Source organism: Larimichthys crocea, chromosome I (genome assembly GCF_000972845.2).
Source record: "Larimichthys crocea isolate SSNF chromosome I, L_crocea_2.0, whole genome shotgun sequence".
In the NCBI taxonomy this organism is placed as follows: domain Eukaryota; kingdom Metazoa; phylum Chordata; class Actinopteri; family Sciaenidae; genus Larimichthys; species Larimichthys crocea.
In genome coordinates, this window is record NC_040011.1 from 31659498 (window position 1) to 31686431 (window position 26934).

Genomic DNA, 26934 nt, shown 5'->3' on the forward strand with positions numbered 1-26934 from the left:
GGGGCAGGAGGATGTGTTGGGGGACTGCATCTGGATTCATGCTGACTTGAGGGACTGAAGCAGGGGGCTGTAGGTATGCTGGGGCTTGGGTGTGGGGGGAAGGTGCGAAGTCGATAGCTGCATGGGCAACATGCAGTGAGGTGGGTGCAGCTGAAGTAGGGCTCCATGCACTGATGGCTGATGAGTGCAGGGGGATCTGAGAGTAGTGTGCAGCTGCTTGTGACATGTGCAACTCGGGGATTTGTCAATAGTCTGTGCCTTGGGGGGTCTGCTCAGTTGTAGAGGGGTTATTCATAGTGTTCATCATATGTGGTGCTGGGGAACTCAACATGGGGGCCTGAGGTGCAGGTAATGAATCAGTATTGATGGTGGTGACCTGGGGGCTTGGCTGATAAACCTGTGTTGGGTAAGGGTGGACAGCTGGCTGGTTCATGGGGGGATGCTGTGTGACTTGCGTCTCTGGAAAGTTGGGATATGGGGGACTTTGAGGTGGCAGGGTGACTGTGGGGGGTTTGTGCAAGCTGGTCTGGGGCAGGAGGGCAGGGGCCATGGTGGTCTGCATGGTCGGCTGGAACATTGGGAGAGTTGCACTTGGGGTTACAGGGGCTGGGGATATGGACACTTGAGCTGAAGCTGTACGGGGATCAGTGTAGGGTGACAGCATTGGGGGTGCTGCGGTGAACTGTGCGTCCGGTCCAGGGTCTGTGGGCTGCCGGACTGGAGTGTGGAACTGCAACTGCTGAGTAGGGGATCTAGGGAACTGGTTGGTTAGCTTTGCCCTCACAGATGGCTGTTGGTTACTGGTGGAAGCACTTTCACTAGAGAGGTGAGTATGCGTCCTCCTTGGGGGGTCATTGCTGTGGGTTGTTTAAGGCACAGGGGTGGGTGGGGGGCCTGCTGTTGCTGCAGAGGGACCCTGCTTCAGTGGAGAGTCACTCATCATCTTCAGTGCTCTCTATTTCAGATTTAAGCAGCAGAATAAAATGTGTGTGTGTGTGAATTACTTGTTATGTTTAGCTATGTATGAGTGTAGCTGTGTTTGAATGTAACAAAACAAAATGTGGCACAATTATAACTTAATAACCCAAAAACACTCACACTAAATTTAAATTCAACTCAAAACGTCATTACACTACTCTATGTTCTGCACAGAGAATATCAATGAGAAACAAACAACATTTGGTTGATATCAAGAAATAAGATGCACTTCGACTTTCAAAGGATATGCTGGATATGATGGATATCCTGGCAGCGCATCTGTCACCAGAAAAACTCAGTTCGTCACACACACAGTTCAATACGGCAGCGTAGCTGTGGGGCTGCAATATTAGCAATATTAGTGCCATCTACTGACATTAATAGGCCACTGCCCTACAACACAATATCACACATGCTCCAACTTGCTCTTGTCTTGCTGAAGGGGCTGATGAGGACGCTCCTGTGGCTGTTTCTTTTTAATAAACTTTGTTATATCCATAACTGGAGAAGCTGCATACTCATTGTAAAACTAGACTGTATCAACCATGAACATAGTCTATGTGATGTTACAGGTTTCTGAAGAGCCATTGTGAATTTTAGTGTGGTGGCCATGGCCACCATTTTGGTAGTTCTGCTTCAGCCACCTCCCGGCTAATCCAAAAAATGGCAAAGAGGTGGATGATTTTCAGACTTTGAAAACACCGGGGTTAGATGAAAATTATAATAGGTGGTGCAGGTTTACTGTGAAAAATAGCGAAATGGCAACAACCATTCAAACCACTTCTCACTTCAGGGAGCGTTTGATATTCAAAACCAAGGAAGTGTTCTGTGGGGTCACATTGCCTCTAAATGGGTCAATGAGCTCCTTGCCCTTCATACTGACCTGCTGAACTCGTGCCAGGTTTTAGTGAACGTGTATTTCCACTAGTGATGGGAATTTGATTTCAACAACTTGACTCTTAGAAAAATATATTCAGAGTAGATTTACAGACTAAAAACAACTGAGAAATTTTGACACACAGAACAGGTCAAAGTATCTATTCAGAATACATTAACTCACAATAGGTTCTTTAAAATGGGATAACAGGAAACACACCTTGTGGAGAGTAAAGCCTGTTCAGATGGAGATAAAGGAAAGGACACTGCAGTAGGTTACAGTACATCTAATAATAGAAGAGGTGAATGGCATTCAGATTGCTTAGCCAATGCTCCTCTTTTAAACAAGCTGCTCTGCCTATGAACATCAGCATTCTCTACATTTCATTATTTTCATGTCAGGAAACAGTGTTCCTCCTGCCAGACAAGCTTGAAATGTCATTAAAGCAGTGAAGCGCCAGGACAGCTTCATTTCCTCATCAAAGTAGGAGCCGTATGGAACTGGATTAGTGCCAGTCCTGATTTTACAGATACTATTATTGCATCTCAGAGGACACATTGTACAAAGTTAGTTAAACACTCTCCTGATGTTGTATTAGTTTTATTTTCAGAAGAGGTTATCCAAAAATAATCAGATTAAAATGTGTCATCTCATTGTTGTCTCACTGTGTTCAACTATAACAAACTAGAGTATTCAGGACTCTTTGCCACAAAGCGTTATTGATCCACTCAAGCAAGACAGCAGAGGTGGAAAAGATCCTCTTTTTTAATTCATTCTATTTTGGTAAATCTTTAGAAACAATTAATACATGAAATAAACAGCACATCTTATTTATTGTATGTGAATATACATGCAGGAATTATTTTGAAATTGTCTGAAATGCAAAACGTAAAAGATGAGGTAGTCTGCATCAAAGAAAACCGACATGGAAGCAATGAAGTGTTCAGCAAGATGACATCCGTTGTTACAAATCTGTCCCTCACTATTGGAAAATAAATCATTTTATGATGTGGCGATGTTATTGATATACTTTGGTTAGGTTTAGGGAAAGGACTCTATGGTTACACCTTATACCTGATGACACGATTTCAGTTCTAATCATGTGACTTTGACTTTTTTTCTTTTAATGTGAGATGTTTTGTTGACCATCCAGCCATCTCCCATCTCCATCTCTTAATTACAACAGCCTCTAGAGGGCTTTGTCAAGCTGATGTTGTGTTGAGGTTCTGTCTATCTTCTTGGGAGGAGAGTCTCAATAAAAGTGGTTTAATATCGTTTCAAATGTGCGTTTGAAGATACCAGTTTACAAGAAAGCAGCAGCTACAATTAGGCTGAAACTGTCCAATTCTATATTCCCATTATGGGTCGTTCATCAAGACTATCTGCATAATGTACAGTCAATGTGCTCTGCCCTGCCTCTACTGTAGTCATCTAACATGCCCTGTGTCTGTCACATTTAATAAACAATGAATGTGCTGGACGGGAACATTTCCAAAAAAAGAAACAAGATTCCAAAGTGATAAGTTGCTGATCACTTACAGCCCCACTATCGTCCAATCAGGAGGAGTGGTGGTACAAAACAGAGTTGTAAATAAAATCGATTTTTCAAAAATTGTGAAAAACTGAAACCATGAGAGGTCCTAGTGCGTACAGTCATAAATGTGAGCAAACACATTAGTCTGATGGGTCCAGTAGTGTGTGAGATTAGCTGCAGACACCCGACCAAATGCATGATCCCCTCTAGACTAATGAACAAGGTTTAAAAAACGATCCAAGGCTGATGTGTTGGCTAAAAATGTAGAAGAGAGGGCGATGCTAAACAAAAAGGCTCAGTATGTATGTATGTATGTATGTATTTTTTATAACATATACTGAATATGACTGTATTTCATAGCTAATATATGTACAAATGTATATTTACTACATCTATTTATTGTATTTATTTTGTATTCATAAATATAGATAAATAAGATGTAAAGTATTGTGCAGCCTTCCTGGCACCAGGACAGAATGCACAGGCTCAGGAGCTGAGGCCATATTTTCAAGGCTAATCATATTCATTTGTTACGCCTGATGGGCATACAATAATATAATCAACCATAATGCATAGAGCTCACAGGTCATGGGAACAGAAGCCAGAGGGAGCTCTGTGTCGCCACATACAGTAAACCGTGAATATGCTCAGAGAGCGTCTACTTAATTAACACAGACACTCTGTCAGGGTCTATTTAAATGAATAGAAAACATGGTATGCCACATAGTGACAAACAGTGTGAAATGTCCTTCCTCCTGAAGGGGTTAACTGTGTTAGGCTTCTCCTTATACTGTCACTTAACCTCATCATCAGCATCCACCTTTTCATTTACTTAACCTTGAATTGCTGCCTGCACATACATAAACACAGAGAGGTTTACCCAACCACTGTGCATACACTTCATACAATCACAGACAAAGTGTATTCACTTACTCCTTATAGCCCGATTGTGAACAAGGTTGTGAACTAACAAAAACATTTTGTTACCAGAAATACGTTTTTTTACAAAAAGGTCAGTGAAGTTTAATCAATCAATGTTCCCTCTGAGGGGAAATTTCCAGTAAATAAGGAGAGAAAGGTATGACAGGAATTGTTTGCTTTGGTAGCACAATATGTGGCACATTAAAACTAAACATATGTGATTATTTTTTTTTCCTTCTTAGACATATTTAGAAAAGTGTTTGAAAGTCTGTTTTACTTGTAATAGAGCTTTTACCTACATGTAACCTATGATATCGTTATGGTCAAGTTCCGCTGGACACAGATGTGATGCATTCCGTATCCTCTATGTTGATTGAGGGGTTTTTAGTATCACATCTTTCTGATGCTGGAGATGTCGTGGTGATGGTCGTCCTCTTCCTCTGCACTCTGATTGGACAAAGCGGGAGTGTCTATTCTCCTGTACAGCAGCAGGCCTCCTGCACACCCCATGATCAAAACCCCTTTTTCAAAAAATAATAAGCTGGCTCTGTACACAAACGCACACATCCATACATAGTGAAGTGTGTCACCTATTATCTGGCAGCCTGCAGGCCTGTTGGTTGTATGATCAGGGGTTACATGCAGCAGCGGAGGCAGCAGGTGGTGGGTGGCTACCTCCCCAGATGTGGCTTTCTAAGGGTCTATGACCATGTGTCTGATTCCTCTAACAAATCAAACTGCTCCACCTCAAAGACCTGCTACTATTCTCTTGAAATGTAAAAAAAAACTGCAGTTGAACCATCGGAGCCGCCAACTGTATGTTTAATGAGCTCAGGGCACATGGGGGTCAACGTGGTGGGCGAATAAGAGATTAGGCGACTGGGAGGAGTTTGAACATTTAAATGATTCAAAGAATTGCACAGTGAAGTGTAAATGTAAATTTGGACTTGTTTGTTTTGTAATGTTTATTGGATGCAAATGAATTACTGCTTTTAATTAGATATCCAACATTTTAATTTACATATTTACTGAATACTCATGTTCATCATTCATTTTTCACACAATCTCTCCACCAGCTAAGCCTCGTGAAAGCACCATTCTGTCAATCTGTCTTTTCTGGGCCCAGGCTAGGTGAAGTGCTATAAATGCTAGCGTGTGTTTAGTGCACTCTTTGTAGTGCCGTAATGTCAATTTAGGGATCAACTCCCTAATTTACCTCCATTTTGCATTTTTGGTAAAGTTAGGTCAATAACACTACCCAGTCACACCAGGAACAGAATACCTACTGATGTAACCATGAAAAGGTTCCAAATTGTGATGACTAGATGACTGTGTCAGAGCATCACCTAAAAGGGAGCTCCTGTGGGGTTTTCCCAGTCTAGAATGGTCAGTACCTATCAATGAGCTGACAGGAAGCCAGACACAGAAACAGCATAGAGAATCCGGTGGATTTTCAAGATAAAATACCCAGCACAAACTGGTGGTGCGAAAACAGACAAAAGGGTAACAAATGAACTACGAAGCATATTTACACATGTAGAAGCATATTTAGAAGCACGTAAACCAGGAAAATGAACAAATATGAGCAGACAAAGTCTGACGGGCTACACCAGGGATGTCCTGGGGCCAATCACGGCCCACGGTCAGATTTCTATAGATTTTCTAGATTTTTATATTATATAAAAATAGCGTAGCGAGGTCATGTCGCTATGCATTGTACAATATTAGAAAAATCAGACCGTACCTGACCCAATATGCCGCTCAGCTCCTGATTCAGGCTACAGTCAGCTCCCGCCTCGATTATTGCAACTCTCTCCTAGCTGGCCTACCTGCTTGCGCGATCAAACCTTTGCAAATGGTCCAGAATGCCGCAGCGCGACTGGTTTTCAATCAACCTAAAAGGACACATGTCACCCCACTCTTCAGCGACCTGCACTGGCTGCCTGTAGCTGCCAGAATTAAACACAAAGCTCTGACGCTAGCCTACAAAACCACCTCAGGATCTGCCCCTGCCTATCTCAGCGTCTTACTAAAGGCTCACGTCCCGACCAGGGCGTTACGCTCCGCTCATACAAACCGTCTAGTTGTACCCTCGCCTCTCGCAAAGCGAGGTCACTCTAAACTCTTCTCTGTGGTCGTCCCCAAATGGTGGAATGACCTACCAACGGCTACTAGAACAGCAACATCCCTTTCTACCTTTAAAAAACTTGTAAAAACCTTTCTGTTTCGAGAATGCTTCCCTGCCTAACAAAACTAACAAAACTAACAACTACTCTGTGCTCCTTTACACCTTTCTCAAGTTATGTCCTCCTCTGTAAGTCGCTTTGGATAAAAGCATCTGCTAAATGCAGTGTAATGTAATATATGATTTATGGCCCGCTAAGATTGTCAGATACTGTATGGCTAGCAGATCTGGCTTTTTTGGTTTACAAAATGAAGCATTTAAATTTCTAAGGAAATGACTGCTGGTGTGATATATCTGTAGATGTGACACAAAATATTACTTTGTGAATGATTTAGTTAAAGACAAGAGCAAAAGTGATAAGTTTTACACTTAAATGTTAACAGACTTTGCATTACTCATATTGAGTCATGTTTAAAATGAACATGAGGTTCAGATTTGTATCAACTTCATGGAAGTTTAATGTATTCCATACAATTTTTTTTGTGAAAGGAATTTTAAATTTGTTCACGCCTGATCGGTTTAGATCTGGTGATATTGTCATTTCAAAAAATATATATAATTGTGACAATGAAAACAAAATTGTTACAGTGCATTTGCATGTAACTTTAAATGGTAATTTTTATTTTTTTAAAGATTATTGGCCCCTGGGCATCTTCACATTGTCCAGTCTGGCCCTCTTTAAAAAAAGGTTTGGACACCCCTGGGCTAAACATCGCAGCCGCGACGTGACAAAGACATGCCTGGTGGGGTTTCGGAGTAAAGTGTTGAGTTGGCCTCCCAATTCCCAAGATCTCAACCCAACTGAACATTTGTGGGATGTGCTGGACAAACAAGTCCAATCCATGGATCAACTCACAAGACTTAAACGATCAGCTGCTAAGACCAGACACCACAGCACACCTTCAGAGATCTAGTGGAGTCCATGCCTTGATGGGTCACGGCTGTTTTGGCTACAACACCAGCACCCACACAAAATTAGGCAGGTGGTCATAAAGTTAGGTTGAATATTTATTCATTTAGTTTTAAGTATTTTAAACATTTCTTGAAGCATTTTTTTTCAGTTGCAGTAAACCTAAAAGATATGTAAACAGAGCTTGAACAGTAAAAAAAAAAATAATAACTGAACAGTTACAGTATATATGGTCTGTTGTGAATGAGTGGGGATTGGCCTGGGCTGACAATAGATTCTTAGCCGGAATTATCATTCCAGACCAGCCTTGAGTGACACAGTGTTTTATTAATCAATCTGCCATATCATTAGTAATGGTCTGAGATCTTTCTGGCTCCTTTAGTTCCTGTCTTGCTTTTTACCTGTGTCCAGACATGTCATTTCTCTAGCAAACAGAGAGCCGAGGCATTGACTCACCTTGTGGTAATTGGTCAGAACCAACTCATCAGGATTCATGGGGGAGCTCAAAAGTTAGGTCATGTTTTCATGGATTTTATTCAATTTGAATTCTGTTTTAAAGCATACAGGGCAAAGATTGTGTGATTAAACTAAGAAACTAAGAATTTAAAGTAACCTTCAATATGAATGTGATCCCTTTTTAATTTAAAGGTCCAGTGTGTCCAATTTAGGGGGCTCTATTTGCAGACTATGGCAGAAATGGAATATAATATTAATAACTATTAAACTTGTTATGAACATTGCAGTTTGGGGTAAATTAAATACCAGTTTTCCAAATTGTTTCTTGGGCCTGATATACTGCAGGGATAAAGAAAGAAACCAATCTACTCCCTCAATAAGGAAAGAATGTCAATTCAGTCAAGTGATCATAACGTGAGACAGATGAAGGATGACAATGCATAAGATAATTGTTTCAATATATACAAGATTCAACTGAAAAAACAAGTCGGTGGCTTTTAGCTCAAGCAGTTCTAGAGAATGTGTCTCTATATTTATTATGGTACACTATATGAGATATGAAAGTATGACAAGCAGGCAAATGAAGGCTGTGTTGTATACACAATTCCTTTTTTAACCTTCTTTTACTTATTGTATTGTTATTGCATAGCCATGTTGATATAAATGTACTGTACTGTATATACATAAACACATATTCTGTATACATGCTTCACCCACATAAACATATGTGCATATACATACACATAAAAATGTCATCCTAAAAAAAATGAATAAATGTTAAATGATTTTTAAAAGTGGATACATGTTGTGACTCAGGAGGTGTATTCCAGAATCTGGTCACAAAGTTAGACCTGGTACAGCAAGGAGTAGCTGATTAGAAGATCTAAGATCACATTCAGGCTCATCAGATGTTAAAAGATCTATTATGTATTCTGGGTGTAAATAAAATGTTAAAACTGTTCAGTTCTAAATGTAGAGGGAACCAGTGCAATGATCATAGGGAGGGGTGTGAAGTGCTCCCTTTTGTTAATGCCCATTAAAATTTGGCAGCAGAATTCTGAACCAGTAGTAGCTGTGAAAATTGTCTCTGACTGAGACGGGAATACAAAGAGGTGCAGTAGTCAAGAAAAAATAAAGGCATGTACGACCTTCTCCATATGACTGAAGGACACAATTATTATTTTTTATAGTTCTTTGCAGGAAAGATGTTTCACCAACTCTCTTGACGTCCACCAAAAATAAGACTGGAGTCAAATATAACTCTAGTTTCTGGCAGAGTCTGGGACATTGGAAACTAAGGAACCCATCTGATTTTTCAGCACCTCAGTTGATATTATGTTACTATTCAGCCTCCTACATCTAACTAATGTTGCCACTATATGACAGCAGTTTCAACAGACAGGTAAATTCTGTTGTCAGGGCCAGCTTCTTCAAACTAAGAACCATCTCCAAAGGCAGGCACTTCCTATCACCTGCTAAACTAGAAAGAGTCATTCATGCAATAATCTCATCTGGGCTGGACTACTTTAATTCACTTTACCTAAGCATCCCACAGGCTACCATTTGCAATTTCTTAGTTTCCCTTCGATGGCTTCCTGTTCACTTCAGGGCTTGTCCAAGCAGCAGCCTCTGGTTCTGGGAAATGAAGCCAATGCAGAAGTGCTAAAAACTGTAATTCCTCGCGTGCACGCTTGAGACAGGCTGCTAATTAATTCAACTTCACAGCAGAAATAAACATTCATAAATCTTTACAGGTACAGACAACAGTTTTGGTCTCTATAGCTAATTCCCCTGTTCATGACATAATTTCAGAACTTCTCACATCCAACTAGTGGTGATTTATCTAAAATATCCATAGTATCAATTTACTTTTATACTTAATATATACTTGTGCGATGAGATTGATACTTAAGTTTAAGTTCCTTTTCTGTAAGTTCAGTACACAACTCCCATCAAAGCATAGTGGTTGTTCCTGTGTATCAACGCTCCTCTCACTTTGCTCATGCGCTCTTTGCCCCTCCCCCTCATCTCCTGCTATACTGTGAGTTAATTCCCAGCATGCAGTTACATAACACAGCAGCGCCTTGCAAAGGGGTACAGACACAGAGAAAGGGGTGCGCTGTTTGGAAGTATTTTACAGCTAGTGCAGACCGAAATACTGCAAGCTGCTGTGTTTGCAGGAAACAAATCCAATGCTGTGGCAACACCAACAATTTATACAAACACATTAAGACACACTCAAAAGAGAACTCCAAGCTGCAAACTGAACAGAGAATGGAGGAGGGGGGTCCCCTTAGAACCAGAACCAGACCCTCAGCACAGACACAGAGGTCACTGTCAGAGGCCTTTCAGCATGGTCAAGTATATCCAGGTAGCTGATAAAGGTAAGATTTAGTCATCTCCAGCATGAGTTAATGTTATTTTTCAGAGTAATTGGTCATCATAGTTGTAATTTTAGCAGACTGATTAAACATAGACTATTTGTTACAGTTTTCAGTTTGTTTTGTGTTTCCTGATTTATTTTGTAGTTCTTCCCTGTCTGTGTCTTGTCTTATTCTACTTCCTTTCCCCTGGTCTACTGCATGTCTATTTAGTTCCTGTGTTTCCTTTGTTTCCTTGTCTGTCCATTGTGTTTGTGTGTATTATGCCTTGTTTCTGTGTGGATCCTACAGTACTTTGTTGTGTTTTTCCCAGTATATTCTTGGTTCCCGGTTTTGTATCTTGCCTGTGTCTGTCCCTTGGTCCTGTGTTTGTCTCTGTGTTCCTGCTCTTTTGTTTGTTGGGTTTGTGTGTGTATAGATGTATATGTCTTGTTTCTCAGTGTGTCCTCTTTGTGTTTGACTCCCCAGCGTTTTTCCTAGTGTTTTATGTTTCCCAGTTTTGTATTTTTTTCTGTTTCTTGACCCTGCCCTTTTGCCTGAATTTCCAGCTGCCTTTAGGTTCATCTGTGTTCTTTATTTTGTTTTTTCTCCTGTGCTGTTTTACATTCATCCCTCACAGTTTGTTTTGTTTTTAAAGTTAGCTTTTGTGTACCTACACCTACCTGCGCTTGGGTCCATTGCTGAACTCCCCACCTTCCCATGTGACACTATTCAGACAGTCAAATAAATCTAAATTAATTATTTTACTGGAACTGAAAAATATATTCCTATATAACTTACTTATATTCCTCTAATCTGAAATATGAATATGGCTGAATATAATAACCATTTTGTATTAACATTAGTATTCCTTTATTTGCAATTAATTAATTATGATGCATTTCTCTCCCATACACAAAAATAGATAAGCTACTTTGTAAAGCGCTTTGACGCAAAAATTGTTTGCTTATAATGAAATAAACTTGAAACAATGGCAGGAGTCACTTGGTGAATAGAGAGCTGTGACGGAGGAAGTCAGTGCGAGGTGTCAGAACTCGTAGGTGCTTGATGAATCATCTATGCTAGCAAAACTTGAGGGGTAATTTTGTAACCGGTATGTGTTGCATCCACACAAACCTCTGTACAAATGTAGCAGCTGCTGCTCCACAAAATGCCCTGATTAGGAATATCTTTCTCCTCATCCTTATCCTTGCTATCATCTTCTTTTGAATTTGCTTTCTTCCACTGCACATCAGCTTAGGAATGATACCATAAATGCCGACTTCAGTGGCATGCCGCATGTGGCATCTTATTGTTTTTGCATGTGCAAGTGTCAGGGCCGTGAACAGTTCACACTGAAATCGGGTAGTGACCATATGTTTTTTTTTTTTTAAAGATCTGAGCAATAATCAGAATTGTGCACTAATGCTTGCAGACTAAATGTAGTTGGAATCATTAAGATTGATGGGTATATAAAACTGGGTGTTATTTGCATAGCCATGATGAGACCGGATTTGTTTTTGCATTATGCGCCTTAAGGAAACATCTAAACCAAGAAAAGGACTGGACCCAGAATGGAACCTGGTGGCACTCCACAAGTTGTATAAACCCAGAATGATGAAAAGTTGCCAGTAATGAGAAGGTTCTATTGGAACTATTATATTATAAGCATATAGTGGGCTGTGGGAGTGACAGGATCAAGGTTTGCTAAAGGGAGTTTAAAAGTGGATGTACAATAGCACAATAGTAACTGGAAGGAAAGTTTCCAGTGACTAATGAGCTGTTGAGGGACTCACAGTGTCAATGGCCCTTTTATGAATGTGTGTTGGGATTTTTAGACTTCATTCCTTTTATTGTTTCCTTAAGGTCTGATGTCTGCTTATTGTAACAATAGAAAATCTTCACATCTACTGGAGCTGCACTGAGGTGCACAATGTGAGGAGGGATTAATGACATAAGTTATGGTGCTGCATAGCACCCTAAGGTTATAGTGGAGGTATGTAACTAAATTGTCAAAGAAAAAAACATGCTTCCATTCTTAACAGCTGTTTTATAGGCACACATTATATTTTTAAGATTTTAAAGATGCAAGTTGTTTATCTGATTTCCACTTTTGCTCTGCCTTACGGCTGTCCTTTTATAGTGCTTGTTAAGTTGTGGACATGCATTTGGTTTACATATGAAAGGAACAATAGAATCCAAAATGGAAACATAATTTTTATTCCGGAGTTTAATTAATTAAAAAATTAAAATTCACCTGTGTTCGCAGCATCACTGTTAGTAGCTGTAATGTGTAAGCCTTGATAGGCCAGAGGAGTGAGAAAACTTGCATTACTTAAATGGTAGGTCTATAGTTAATATATATTGATGGTTTGGTGATCAAATTTGTGGTTTTCTTTTGCCTCCAAGGTATCCAAACAAAATACAGAATGAAAAAACAAGGTCCTTTTGAGTGCATTTAGATTCATGAAATCAATGGACAGTGGATCTGAAAGACAACCCACATGAATATTAAAATAATAAAAAAATAAAAATAAATCTATCTTATTTCAACATACTTATAGACAACAGCTCTGAAAAGCCTGAGATATAATTAACATTTGACTTGGGAGGTCTGTAGATCACAATGCAAACAGCACCACAAAGAAATGTGTAATCACCGTGCAGTTAAAATCTTTTCTATAGATAAATGTCAGCCCTGACCTGATCTAGGTTTATTGAAAAAGATTATAAAATTAGATGTTGTGGATTCAATCAGGGGAATGAAGTCATCTTCACTGAGGCAGGTTTCAGTTAACAAAAAGAAGATGACAGATACTAAAGAATTTGTTAGAGAGGGACCTTGTGTTAAGAAGACCAAAGTTAGTGCATCAGAACAATTTACAGGAGCAGGTTTCATAATCATAAGTTTTTTAGTGTTTTTATACCTCAGCGTTTACTTTTTAATCAGTTAAATTCTTTAGATAACATTGCCAGCAGGAGGCCTGCTATTGCATAGAACTAGTGTTATAATATCTGTATGAAAAGTTGGGTTCAGTGGGGTCGAGCTGGTTTTTGCATCAGTGAAGTCCTGCTATGAACAACAACAGTGGGTAAAGTTCAAAATCATTAGCTCAGTGTCTTTTCTGTTCAATTCCATCTCTTTTTACAGGTGAGTTCTGGCCCAGAAGGAATCAACATGACTGATAAAAGCAGCTGAAATTCTTGCAGGGCTCCTGATGGTTGTAATGGGCCCAGGCCCAACACAGAACTTGCCCAGACTCTCAATGGTTGGGCATAATGATTCCAAATACTGTTGCAGTTTAATAGATTGTTTTAATCTGATGTTCACATTGATGTAGACAGTGACTGTATGGGCAAAGGGATGTAGGGATGATTTGACCAAAACCATGTCGACAACCCAGAGTTGAGACCAGGAAGCAGAGCTGCAGTCTTACACGCTTCTCTGCGCCTCCATTAGAGCAGTTGCCCACCCAGTCCTTTAGTATAGAGACTGTGTCTGTCCCCCGTCCACCTACATTATTTAAAGATAAAACAAACAGAAGAGGAGTTCATCATAAAAACTTAATACAAATTAAATCAACATCTCCAACAGTCCAAAATAAGAGAATTAAATGTGGACTCCTGAATATCAGGTCTTTGTCATCTAAAGCTGTCTTAGTCAATGAATTAATATCTGATTATGATATTGACTTGTTCTGCCTCAGTGAAACCTGGCTGCAGGAGGATGAATATGTTAGCTTAAATGAATCCACTCCTCCCAGTCATTATAATACTCATGTTCCTCAAAATACTGGTCAAGGTGGTGGAGTTGGAGCCATTTGACTCAAGTCTATAAATCCTAAACCTAAACTAAATTATAATTCATTTGAAAGTCTTGTTCTTAGCCTCACTCACCCAACCTGGAAAACATCACAGCCAATTTTATTTGTTACAGTATATCAAGCTCCTGGTCCTTATTCTGAATTTTTATCTGAATTTGCAGAATTTGCATCAGGCTTGAAGCTTAAAACAGACAAAGTAATTATTGTAGGTGATTTTAACATTCATGTGGACAACCACAATGATAGTCTTAGTACTGCGTTTATCTCTTTATTAGATTCAATCGGCTTCTGTCAAAGTGTAAATAAACCGACTCATTGTCTGAACCACACTCTTGATCTTGTTCTCTCATATGGCATTGAAATTGATCATCTAATTGTCTTTCCACAGAATCCTCTTCTGTCTGACCATTTTTTAATAACCTTTGAGTTCATACTACCGGACTATAAGCCTTTGTGCAGAAACTCCTACAGCAGATGTTTATCTGATAGTGCTGTAGCCAAATTAAAGGAAGTGATTCCTTCAGCATTGAATTCAATGCCATGTCTAACTGTAACAGAGGACTTGTTTGCTTCCTTTAGCCCCTCACAAATAGATCATCTTGTTGATAGTACTACTGGCTCATTACGGACAACTCTGGACTCTATTGCACCTCTGAAAAAGAAGACAATTAAACAAAGAAGGCTAGCACCATGGTATAGCCAGCAGACTCGTAAATTAAAGCAAGAGGCACGTAAATCTGAACGCAAATGGCGTGCCACTAAACTGGAAGAATCTCATCTAGTCTGGCAAGATAATCTCAAAACATACAGGAAGGCTCTCCGTAATGCCAGAGCAGCCTATTACTCTTCTTTAATTGAGGAGAATAAGAACAACCCCAGGTTTCTCTTCAGCACTGTAGCCAGGCTAACAGAGAATCACAGCTCTACTGAACCATCTATTCCTTTAGGTCTAAGTAGCAATGACTTCATGAGCTTCTTTAATGATAAGATTATAACTATTAGAGACAAAATCCATCACCTCTTGCCCTCAACAGACATTGATCTGCATTCTGATACAGCAAGTTTTGAAACAGCTGTAAAACCTGATATGTATTTAGACTGTTTTTCCCCCATCGACCTTCATCAAATAACTTTAATCATTTCTGCAGCTAAGCCGTCATCCTGTCTCTTAGACTCCATCCCAACCAGGTTGCTCAAGGATGTTTTACCTGTAGTTAGTAATTCGTTATTGGATACGATTAATCTGTCTTTATTAACAGGATATGTACCACAGTCCTTTAAGGTAGCTGTAATTAAACCTCTTCTTAAAAAGCCCACTCTAGACCCAGAGGTCTTAGCCAACTACAGACCGATATCAAACCTTCCCTTTCTGTCTAAGATACTTGAGAAAGCTGTAGCTAATCAGCTGTGTGACTTTCTCCATAACAATAGTCTATTTGAGGATTTTCAGTCAGGATTTAGAGTGCATCATAGCACAGAGACCGCATTAGTCAAAGTTACAAATGACCTCCTAATGGCATCAGACAAAGGACTCATCTCTGTACTTGTCCTGTTAGATCTTAGTGCCGCATTTGACACCACTGACCATCAAATTCTTTTACAGAGACTAGAACATCAAATTGGCATCAAAGGAACCGCTCTAAGCTGGTTTAAGTCGTATTTTTTAGATCGATCTCAGTTTGTTCACGTCAATGATGAATCCTCCATGCAGACCAAAGTTTGTCATGGAGTCCCACAAGGTTCTGTGCTAGGACCACTTCTATTTAGTTTATATATGCTTCCTTAGAGGAACATTATTAGGAATCACTCTATCAATTTTCATTGTTATGCTGACGACACCCAATTATATTTATCGATCAAGCCTGATGCAACCAATCAGTTAACTAAACTCCAAGCATGCAGGATATGGATGACCTACAATTTTTTTTATGTTAAATTCAGACAAAACTGAAGTTCTTGTAATTGGACCCAAACACCTCAGAGACTTAGTTACTTTACTCTTCTGTGGAACAAACTACCATTCTGGGTTTGGGAGGCAGACACGGTCAACGCTTTTAAGAATAGACTTAAGACTTTCCTTTTTGATAGAGCTTATAGTTAGGGCTGGCTCAGGTCATCCCTTAGTTATGCTGCCATAGGATTAGACTGCCGGAGGACTCCCCCTCCCCCCAGGGTTATGCCTAGCCAGGCACGGTATTGGTTGATTATGCAGTCACATCTCCCTTACCGAAAACCCTCTCTCTCTCTCCCTCTTACCATCTGTAAACATACATGTCTCATTAATGCATGTTACTAACTAAACTTATTCCCCAGAGTTTCTGTGCTCTGTCGTCCAGCAGGTTCTCGTGGATCGTGGCTGCTGCTGTGGTGCTGCATGACGTCCACTACATATATTATTACTGTCATTATTGCTACCATATCTGCTACTGTGGTTATTTCATCATTCATTGTAATTCATTGTCATTTTACCATTCATTGTAATTCATTGTCATTTTATCATTCATTGTGATTCATTGTCATTTTATCATTCATTGTAATTGTAAATTGTACAATATGTATATATATATACTCAAAAATATTCAGAACCTCAAAAAGTAAGCGATATCCTTATGAATTACATTCATACCTAGAACCTTGGTTTTCCAACAAATTAAAAAAGTCTGGAAATCCTTAAAACACACTCAGAAGACAACTGTGGAAGACACTCTAGTTTACTGTTATTTTTTGCAAAGATTGCTTTACAATTATCTAGATTATCTTAGTGGTGTCTTTCACAGAGTGAAAGTGAATGATATATAATATTTCATTACAGAATCAGCTCTCATTGATTTCATTCAGCACACTAACTCCTCTCCCATGTCAAGTACTTTTAATAAAAGCCAATGCTTCTATCAAGAAATAAGACTATCACTGTCGATTAAGTGAATACCATTTGTTGTCGCTGATGTATTGTGTGGAATGAGATTGGATACACAACCTGAATCTCTGGAATCTTTGAAGCGAGAAACAAATGCATATCTGACATTCTGAAGACATGATTTTTTTCCTCAGCCACAGAATCCAATAAGCAGGTCTGAAAAAAAATCAGCTCATTCTAGTTTGAAATGTCAATCGGGCTCATATAAAAGAACTCTTCTGAGGTTTTACGTTTGTTGTTTTCATTTTATCCTTTCTTCCCCTCAGTCTTCTCTCTCCTCTCTGGGCAGATAAGCAGCAGCATCAGCTACAGTAAGTTTAATGATCCCTGCTTGACCTCCACAGCCCCTTTCCCTTGAGTGAGCCGGGCTGAGACTCTATAATAGCTGTGCTTCATATGTTTAGAGCAACGTGGCTGCAATTCAACTCCATGCCTGGCTGTCGACATTGTGTGTGGATCATCAGAAATTTTTCAGCGTGCTCAAACTGTGTCTCCTTCACCCAGTGCTGGCCTCGTCTCTGGCTCCCTCCTGCCAGGCACCACCAGATCTGGAACACACACAACGCTTTTAAACATGGCTGCTGGAGCCATCGGCGTAATTGTCTTGGCATTGGTACTGACGCCCCACCATTGGTGCATAAATAACTATGGTCAGGAGACAGAAGGATGAATAGTGTTGTTATTAGGAGGGTGAAGGGGGGGGTGGAAGGAAGGAAGAGGAATATAGTGAATAAGTGAAATAGTGTAAGAAAAACAAGCATCTCCAGTGGCAGTAAATTGGACTGAGATCTATTGCCAATGCGGTAGTCCTTTCAACCTGAGTGTGGGAGGGAGGCATAAAAAATTCAGTGCCCTGAACGCTGGCTGACAAACCCACACCCCGACCCTCTCTTTTCTTCCCCGCGCCTACATGAAAGATAACACTTCATTTAACTACAGAGATGGAGACATGAGTGATGATGAGAATTCCCCTGTAATGTCTCTTCTCTAAAATACTTTTGCTAATTAGCACAACGCGTCAATGGGCTGAATAAACTCTCTAATACTGCCCCCTAGTCTTCTCACAAAGGCGGTTTTTGATCAGTGGGTAGAGATTAGTGGCAGTTTCACCTCTGTTTGTTCATAAAAGCACTGCACAGCGCTGGTGATGCAACTACCGGCCACTAAATACACAAAATCAAGTGTTAACTCGTCAATTAATTTCTTCTTTTGACACCCGTGACCACTGGGCCCAACTCTGGTAATTAACAATGAAACACCTGAAAGAACCATGAAAGATAAAGATCCACACAGTCTTTATTCTTAGCAAAGCCCCTGAATAATTATGCTTGTATGTGTCAGGCACATGGCACATCTGAGTGTTCAGAGACACGTTCTTCTGTCACAGTAGGTTGGAGAAAAGGCAACTTCAGCCGATGTCAAGCTGGCTATTAGCAAGACTGTCCAGTGGAGCGAACTCATTTTTGATTTCCTTCTGAATTACTTTCTTAGTCGTCAAGGGGTTCTCTGGGATCTCGTGGGGACAGCATCCAGTAGTGTTAACAGGGTGAGGTGGCATTTGGTTTACTGCTTTGTTCCTCCTCCCTTGGCATATGTCTTCTAATCTCTAATTTGGGTCTCTTAATCCTACAGTGTAAACTCCTCCAGAATTAGCTGGGTTTCCTGATGGAAGCGGTCTGATCTTCCAGCTCAGCCTCGCTCAAATTCACAGCAATAATTCCAAACCTCACAGCTCAAAGACAAATCAAATCCCTCTTTGTCTGTACGCACACAGTCTTTGCATCTTCACACACATCACATACAAAGAGGCACCGACAGATACAGTCACACACAGAGGATTAACCTTTTATTTCTGTCCATTTTCTCTGGATTTGAAATCTTTGACTGGGACTTTTGTCTCCTCTACAGCGTAATGCATTTTGCCTTTTATATGCAGTTCGCAAATGCATGGACAAATAGCAGCCTGACCACTGAGAATACAGTCTACTTCATACCATACTGGACAAACATTGGCTTTAGTAAGGCTGGTCTCTACCCGGGGGTTTAATATCCCAGTGCTTTTGACACAGAACATAGCGGAACCATCTCTGTCATTTTAAGCTTACTGCTCTAGGTCTGTCAGCACAAGCATGCATAAAGAATAACAAGAAGCTCATGTGTTAGCAAGCATTTTCAGATTTTAGGCAACCGTTCTGAAATCAGCGCAAACAATAATTTACAACTGTTTCAGTGAAAAGGAAGAGAAGAGCAAACACGTCATTGTGCTGCAACCCATTCAGTAGGTTTTTCACCGTTGCAGCACCAAGGGCGAAATCTCCAGGCAGACATTGGGGGGACTGAAAATAAATAAATAAACACAGAGAAAACAGTGAGGCTGTGCCTGTACTATCTCATATGTATCTCTAAATGTGCACACCGCATACATGACCATATATTGTTTTTGCTGCATGACCTTCTGGTGTGTTAACTTTGGAGTATCAAATAATTGTTGAGTTCCTTTATCATCTTACAAAACAAAAAGATATATTGTAGCTGAGCATACCTACACTTATCCTGAGCCTCACTCCAAAACTACACAGGGGCTTTTTTTATTTTGAAATTGTTTCTAGTTTTTCTAAAATGTATGTTCAAGTTATGCGATTTTATTCTTTACATTTCACTTTGTTGAATATCACTTTTAATTGTTCTTGTAAATTATTTTTACAAATATCTGAGTAAAGCAGTAACACAAAGACATACACTGCTCGACAACTTCAAACTCTGAACCAATGAACGTCAATACAACATGCCACATGCTGACAGCCATGTTGTTTTGTGACTGTTGTTTGAGTCACAAAATGTGCTCAACTCAAACCGGCATCAGTCCACTTCCTGTCTGCCTCTTTATGTACATCTGGGGATTGTGAGCCCCAGTCCCTATGAAGATTAGGCACATGTACAGCGCCTTATCACACCTTGATGATGGAAAATTGCAAGAGCACTGATACTTCAGTTCAGCATGATAATACACAAGTTCAGTTATTAACATTATTTGAACTTATCACAAAATGGACTGTACTTATATAGCGCCTTTCTAGTCTTCAAACCACTACCACCGCTTTACAGTACATATCTCATTCACACACATTCATACATTGATGGCATTAGCTGCCATGCAACGTGCCAACTGTTCATCAGTTTGAGGAGCTAACCATTCATTCACATTCACACACTGATGGCACAATTTGGGGTTCAGTATCTTACCCAAGGACACTTCAACATGCAGACTGGAGGAGATCGAAGCGGAAGAACTGTCGATCTTCTGATTAGTGGACGACCCGCTCTGCCTCCAAGCCACAGCTGCCCCTCATAAAATGCTTTGATGTTTGATCTGTTGGTCTGTAAATATTATTAGAACAAATTGAGAATAACATAATAATTAGTTCATTTTTCTTCCCTTTGATATCATCTTTTTTTGGAAATAAATAATACATCACCAACACCGTCTGACCAGTCGCCATGACTAGCTGATCCCACAGCAGGGTGGGAGAAAGTCTCTAATTTTCTTCAAGCTGTGTAAGTTATTCCTGCTGTTTGTGATAACTTCAATATCTGAGCCGTTTTATAATACAACAAACAGCAACAAATTTTTATTTCTGGTGAACAGGAAGTTGAAAGACAAAACAAGAAAAGCACTTATCCTTGAAACAATGAAGACCAGTCAAATAGTCAATTTTGAATGTGTGAAATGACCTTAAGTATTTACACAGCCGCCATGATAAGAGCTGTTTGAATTCTCATACCGTTAAAGAAAGGTGCTTCAGTGCTTCCTTTATTATTTCCTTTAGCATAGGATACACCGGACCATCCTAAATGAAAGAAAAAAGAGATAATGCTATCCGTGCGGCAGCAACAAAAAAACTGTGACTGACATCCAGTGTTGTTGCAGATCATAATGGAAGTTACTGTTGATAGTTAATCATCCATGTTTTGCCATAACTTACTATATCGTATCGATATGCATGACTTACTAATATGTTTAAATATGATTGAAGGTGTGCGACCATTTTCACTGTGACACCTCATTTTAACGAAACGCGCCACTGACTAGTAAGACCCTGGGCCGTTGCAACTGCGTGCGCCGCCATCTTGGTCCGGCCTCCTATAGCCAAGGAGAATGGGTGGCGCTTAGCCATTCATGACAGGTGGACAAATATTTATTTATTTTTTTAACTCTGATGTAGATAATGAAGTCATATTTTTCTCCAGGCTGAGAAGTATCTCAGATTTGTGTTTTGTAGTCCATTTTCTGGACTTTGTACTTTTACCACAGATACATCAATGGCATCCACCATTGCATCATGACATAGTCTAGTGCAGTGGTTCTCTACCTTTTTGGGGTCCATGCATATTTTTGATCGACCCTGAGGACCCCCCCCCCCAAATTTGCAATTTGATAGAAACAGTAGAAACTGCATTTTAAATTAAATAATAATAAATAAATTAAATAATGCATTAAGGAATTTATTCACTCTATTCACAACACAACAGCATAGTTATGCAGTTTCCAGAAATATGTAACAAAACAAGATATGTATGGCATAAATATCCTATCTGCATACATTTTATGCAGCATCTTTTGAACATTATGGAACAAAACAGAACTTTTATATGGTAGCTTTCAGAAATATGAATGGAATACATTTTTATGCACTCTTTAAGAACAAAACCAAACATAAGTATGAAATCTCAATGAATATAATATATAATTAAGCAATAATATAATATAATAATTATATAATTAAATCTTGGTTTTATCTGTAGAGGCAGATGGTGTGTGTGTGTGATATCAAAGCAAAGCATCCTCACTTCTGTTTTTGTGTCACTTGGGTGTGGTGTAGTGAGGTGTGCTGTGTAACTGTCAGTGAGACACTTGCACTTGCACTTGTCTGCCACTCATGAGTTTCTGTAACCTGGGTTGAATAGTGGCAACAGCTGTGATGATACTTCTCTCAGTTGAAGCCTGTTTCTGTGTTTGGTCTTTATGTGTGTCAGCGCTGAGAAAGTGACCTCACACAAGTATGTCGACCCAAATGGCCGCAACCGGTAGAGAGCCTCTTTTGCAGGCTCCGGGTACTCCTTCTCCACACAGCACCAGAACTGTGTCAGTAATGTCTCTGAAAACTTCAGTCTGAAGCCACTGTCTGAAGACAGGTCAATGAGGAGGTTGCTCTGGAGCTGTATCCATGCTGCTGTGCATGAACAGCCTGCGTATCCAGTCAAGTCTGGTACACATGTCCTCAATGTCTGGGAAGTAGGATTCAAACTCAGCTGTCAGTTTGGCCAGGTGCATTTTTACAGTTTTCAAATGTTCTGTTTCATGTTCTGTTTAATGTCAGCTATCCAAGAGTTAAGATGGGGGAAATTACTGACATCCCCCTTTTCACACCTTCTCAACCAGAGGTCAGTTTTCCTCATGAATGCTGAAACTTTATCATACACCTGAAGAACAGTTTTGTCATTACCTTGCAAGCTTGTGTTCAACTCATTTAGAGGGCCAAAAACATCTGGGGCCTCATGTACGAATACTTGCGTGGATTTCCTACTGAAACTTGCCGTACGCCAGAACCCAGAAACTGTCGTACGCACAAAAATATTCAGATGTATCAAAGTGTGCGTTCGCATGGATCCAAGCACGTTTCTTTTGTACATCCCAATCAACGTGGAATTGAGCGCACGTGCAACTCCTCCCTGTCCACGCCCCATTTACATATGCAAATCTATTTAAATAGGCCCTGGACCTGAGATTCACCTCTTTGTCCGATCAGATAACGCGATGAACAAAGGAAAGAAAATGAATTTCACAGAGTCTGAGCTAAAGATTCTAGTGAATGAAGTGGAGATTCTGTTTGGTTCCCTGTCAACAGGGATAAATATGACCCAAAAAAAAAGTGAGTGGGAGCGTGTGTGTGAGGCTGTAAATGCCGTGGGATCCGAGCAGCGCACACACAGGTGTGGACAGGTGTGGCGCTGCGGCTGACATTTTACGCCCGCTTTTACTGACAAGAATACTGAACACAGGGAGACAATCAGGGGCTTGTTAGAAAGCTCTGCAGCTCTAATTTCACCAGCAGAAAATAAAGAAAACCAAAAACATGATATTTGAATGCGCACATGCCCAAATATGCACTGGCACACTGGCACGGCTTCTGGGTAAGTAAAGAGTTTATTCGTTTAATTGTTTCGTATGTAATCCAGCGTTACATACGGGACAATTAAACGAATAGAAGCCACCCATCGCGCACCGTGCCAGCCTCCAGCCTGTTCTCAGCAATGCTGTTAGTCATAATGAATGAGTCGTGCGTTGAACCAGGCCACCTTGCCACGATGTTAGTTAGCTGCATTCGCGCATCACATATGATTTGAACATTGATGGAATGAAAATGTTTCCTACTAACATAAAAAAAATCATCCTGTGATGGCGCTTTTATAGCAATGTGTGTGCAGTCAATAGCTCCGATTACATTAGGGAAACCGGCTCTCGCTGCAAACTGTGCTTTAATGTCGGCCTGTTCAACAGCACTGTATGGGAATCTGATGTACCAGGAAGACATTCGGATGATTCCGTCCCACACAGCTGGCATGGCTCGGCTCAGGGTTAACTGGCACACTCCTGACCGATCGGCCAGCTCCCGCTGGAATGCCCCTGTTGCCGGGAACCCCAGCGCAGTCAGGCAGCCGGCCCGCCGGCCCCCGTTGCGCTCTCGGGCCGGCCGCAGCTCTGCAGTAACTCCAGTAACACTGGCCTTGGTAACCGAAATCGGCTTATGAGCCAATTATCATGGTTTGCAAGTAAATCCTTGCGTTCCTTAAATCGCTCACGGCGGTCCGTTGCAAGGTCCTCTAACAACGCTAACGCTGTCTTTGTTAATATCATTTTCTTAATCACATTGCGCATGCTTTTATATCCACTTATATAATTGCAAACACCTGCGTGTGTTAATAGTTCATAAGTGTGTCTCTGATGTGCACATCACTCTAATGACTACTTGTTTTCACATTATTAACAGTTTCCCAGCTTCACCTCTAAGTGTCGCCAAAGGAACAATAGCTGTAGAAACGTGCGTACGACAGCTATGAAATTGGCGTGGGGCACGCACATTTCTACGATTGTTTCACGTTTGATACATTTGAACGTGAGCGTGGGAAAGGACGTACGCCACTTTTTTGTGCGTACGCATGCTTTGTACATGAGGCCCCTGGTCTTCAAGTTCAGCAGCCAGATGATGTCCATGCTCTGAAATCACGGAAATCTGTGCTGTCTCAGTTCAAATAGTCTCTTTCCCCCTTGATAAGCAACGTACATCTGTATGTAGCAGCAGCTAATGATGGTCACTGCCCATTTCCTCACACAGCCTGTGGAACAGTCTTGAATTGAGAGGTCGTGATTTATTGAAGTTATTGACTTTCACAGCGTCTGTCAAGGTTGGAGGGAAGTTGCTGAAGTCTGACTTTCAGTGCACATGTGATTTTGCGCCTCCTTGAACTCGAAAAATTTTTGCGTGGAAAAAGTCAGCAGTCTTGTCCACTGAAGATTGATGCCTGGTGCTCAGATGCCGCTGCATGTGTGCCGGCTTCATGCCATGGTCAGAAAGCACCTCTCCACATAAAAAACACAGAGGCTGCTGAGGGTCCAAATCAGTTGCAGTAAATCCCAACATGACGTATTCTTTCTTCTTTATACAGTCTCTTCTTGCTCTCTGTTTTCTTTTTTCTTTTCTTTGCCCAAAGTCTGCTTCGTCCGAAACAAGCGGTCTTTTTTTAAATTTGAGCCATCTCTCCATCTTGTCAAGTTGAAATGTCTTCTTCTTCTTCTTCTTCTTCTTCTTCTTCTTCGTGTAACTGTGCTTATCATCTACTTCGTTTGTTTGTAACATTAGCTTAATTTCGAGCGCTAACCTTTTAGTTAGTTTTACCACATCAGCTTCCTGCAAATATTTTTATATATACTCAGTCACATTTGAATAAAATAATGTCATTTATATAAATGTCATTTATTTATTTAAAGATATTTTAACCCCTTGCAATTATACCACAGACCACTAGGGGTCCGTGGACCCCCAGTTGAGAATCACTGGTCTAGTGTAAGTGCAGTCAGATTCTCTTAGCACCATGGTCATGTTCACACACCATTGATTTGTCTTGCTGATATTAGAAGCAGTTTGAACACACACCTGCACTTGAGTTACTTATTTTCTAATAAAACATCCAACTTATTCATAGTGACAACATTCCTCACACTTGGTGCAAATTGTGTTTCAGGGTGCCTTTGCTGCCTAATAACTTTTTAATCAAAGGTGTTACGAGAATGAAAGAGATACCAGTTTATGCCCAAGACTTTAAGCCTTCTCTTGATCTTAATATTAATCTCAATAGATAAATACTTTTGAAGAACTGTACAAGAGTACAAACTGTGCCAACAAGCTCTGGTCCCCGCACTTCAAGGATGATTTGCTTTTTTCTCTCGATGTTGCATATCAAGCCAAATGTTCAAAGGCATCGTGCTTCTATCACATGCTGCTGCTCCAGAACTCAGAGTTCTTCCCCGGCTTGAATCAAGAAATCCAGGTTCTGCTATAAACAGGCCTAATGCAGCTTAAGCATTACTGTGACACAGTTAGAGCATGTATCTTTGAATTGGTGAGAGTGGTTCTGTTTTCCGCTTTGATTAACCTGTGTACAGGCAGAAGGTCTCTTGTTACCTTTACTTCCATCTCTGCCGTCATGTTCTTCTAATGAGGTTCCAATGTAGTGGATCCCACCAGAGACCAGCGACACTATTAAGGATGACATTTCATCTCTGCAGTCTTTCATTTTACCTCCACCTGCTTGTATGACATCTTTTGTTCTTTGGTGGAGGATCCAGACTGACTGCACTTCACGTGTTCTTTGCTGATTAAATGCAACCACATGGTGCATATTTCCTTTTTAGTTCCCTCTTCTCAAATAGTGGGGACACAGAGTGGTACACAGATTATAACATCCTGAATCCAGCAGAAAAGAAACTCGGTTTTGGCAGTAAGAGGGGAAAGAAGAGTGCAACAAAAAAGGGATCTCAGTAAAAAGGATCCAATCCTTTGTAGTGACACATGGAACAAGATGTTTCACCAAAGAAAAATGCAAATCGCTATCAACAGGGACAAAATCTAACAGTATCAAACGCTCTTGACAATGAGTCACACAAGACATGTCCTAATGAGGAGAAACAAAAAGAAATGAACCTCAGACATTTTAATCTTTTAAAACCCCGGCAGGCGGTACATTGTTAGACAAACCACATGTCAGCGTGTTGATTTTTTCCCTTCGCAGTCCTTTCCTTTCTTCTTCCGTCTTTATTTATTCCTTTCGAGCCCTTGCAATGCATTTTAACAAGGTTGTCGCTCTTCGAAGACTTACTTCATCACATGGGATCAGCTGCTCTCTCTGAACTTGTGGCACAGACACAGGCTGTAAAACCTACCTTGCTGACAGACAGGCATAAACCATGCACATGTACAGCTAGCAATGAGTACACCAGTGTACACTGACAGATGCATGCATGCACAGTCCCATATAAATATTGAACAGGAATGTACATTAAGAGAGTTTGAATCAAAGCAGGTTTCGATCCTGCATTGAAGGGCGCAGACATGTGTTGATTTAGAACTTTCAGGTCCACACAAGTATAAAATATCTGCCAAGCTAATTATTCTAGACACAGAGATGTAGTGTTTGTAGCAAAGTGGATCACAACTCTATCATTGGTATTTTTGGCACTCAAAGTCAAATATTACTTGCATTGCGTTGCCCTTTGCTACAAAACAGTGTTAGTATGAGAACACTGACAAGAACGTGCATTTACACATATAATGTGTGTACATATATATTCCTGATGTACGTTTTACACTAAACTACTGATAAGCAGTTGGTGACATGAACATGCAGAGAAATACT

The 26934-nt window shown here is 40.3% G+C and overlaps 1 protein-coding gene across 1 annotated transcript in view; it reads right to left on the reverse strand.

Annotated features, from left to right (window-relative positions):
* Positions 1–244: 244 nt before the first annotated feature.
* LOC109142935 (uncharacterized) overlaps positions 245–26934 on the reverse strand; it is a 32620-nt gene continuing 5930 nt past the window's right edge. Inside the window, exon 5 of the mRNA XM_027282959.1 lies at positions 245–568. Within this exon, the coding sequence (XP_027138760.1) occupies positions 245–568 (324 nt within the window). The remainder of the gene's footprint in view (positions 569–26934) is intronic.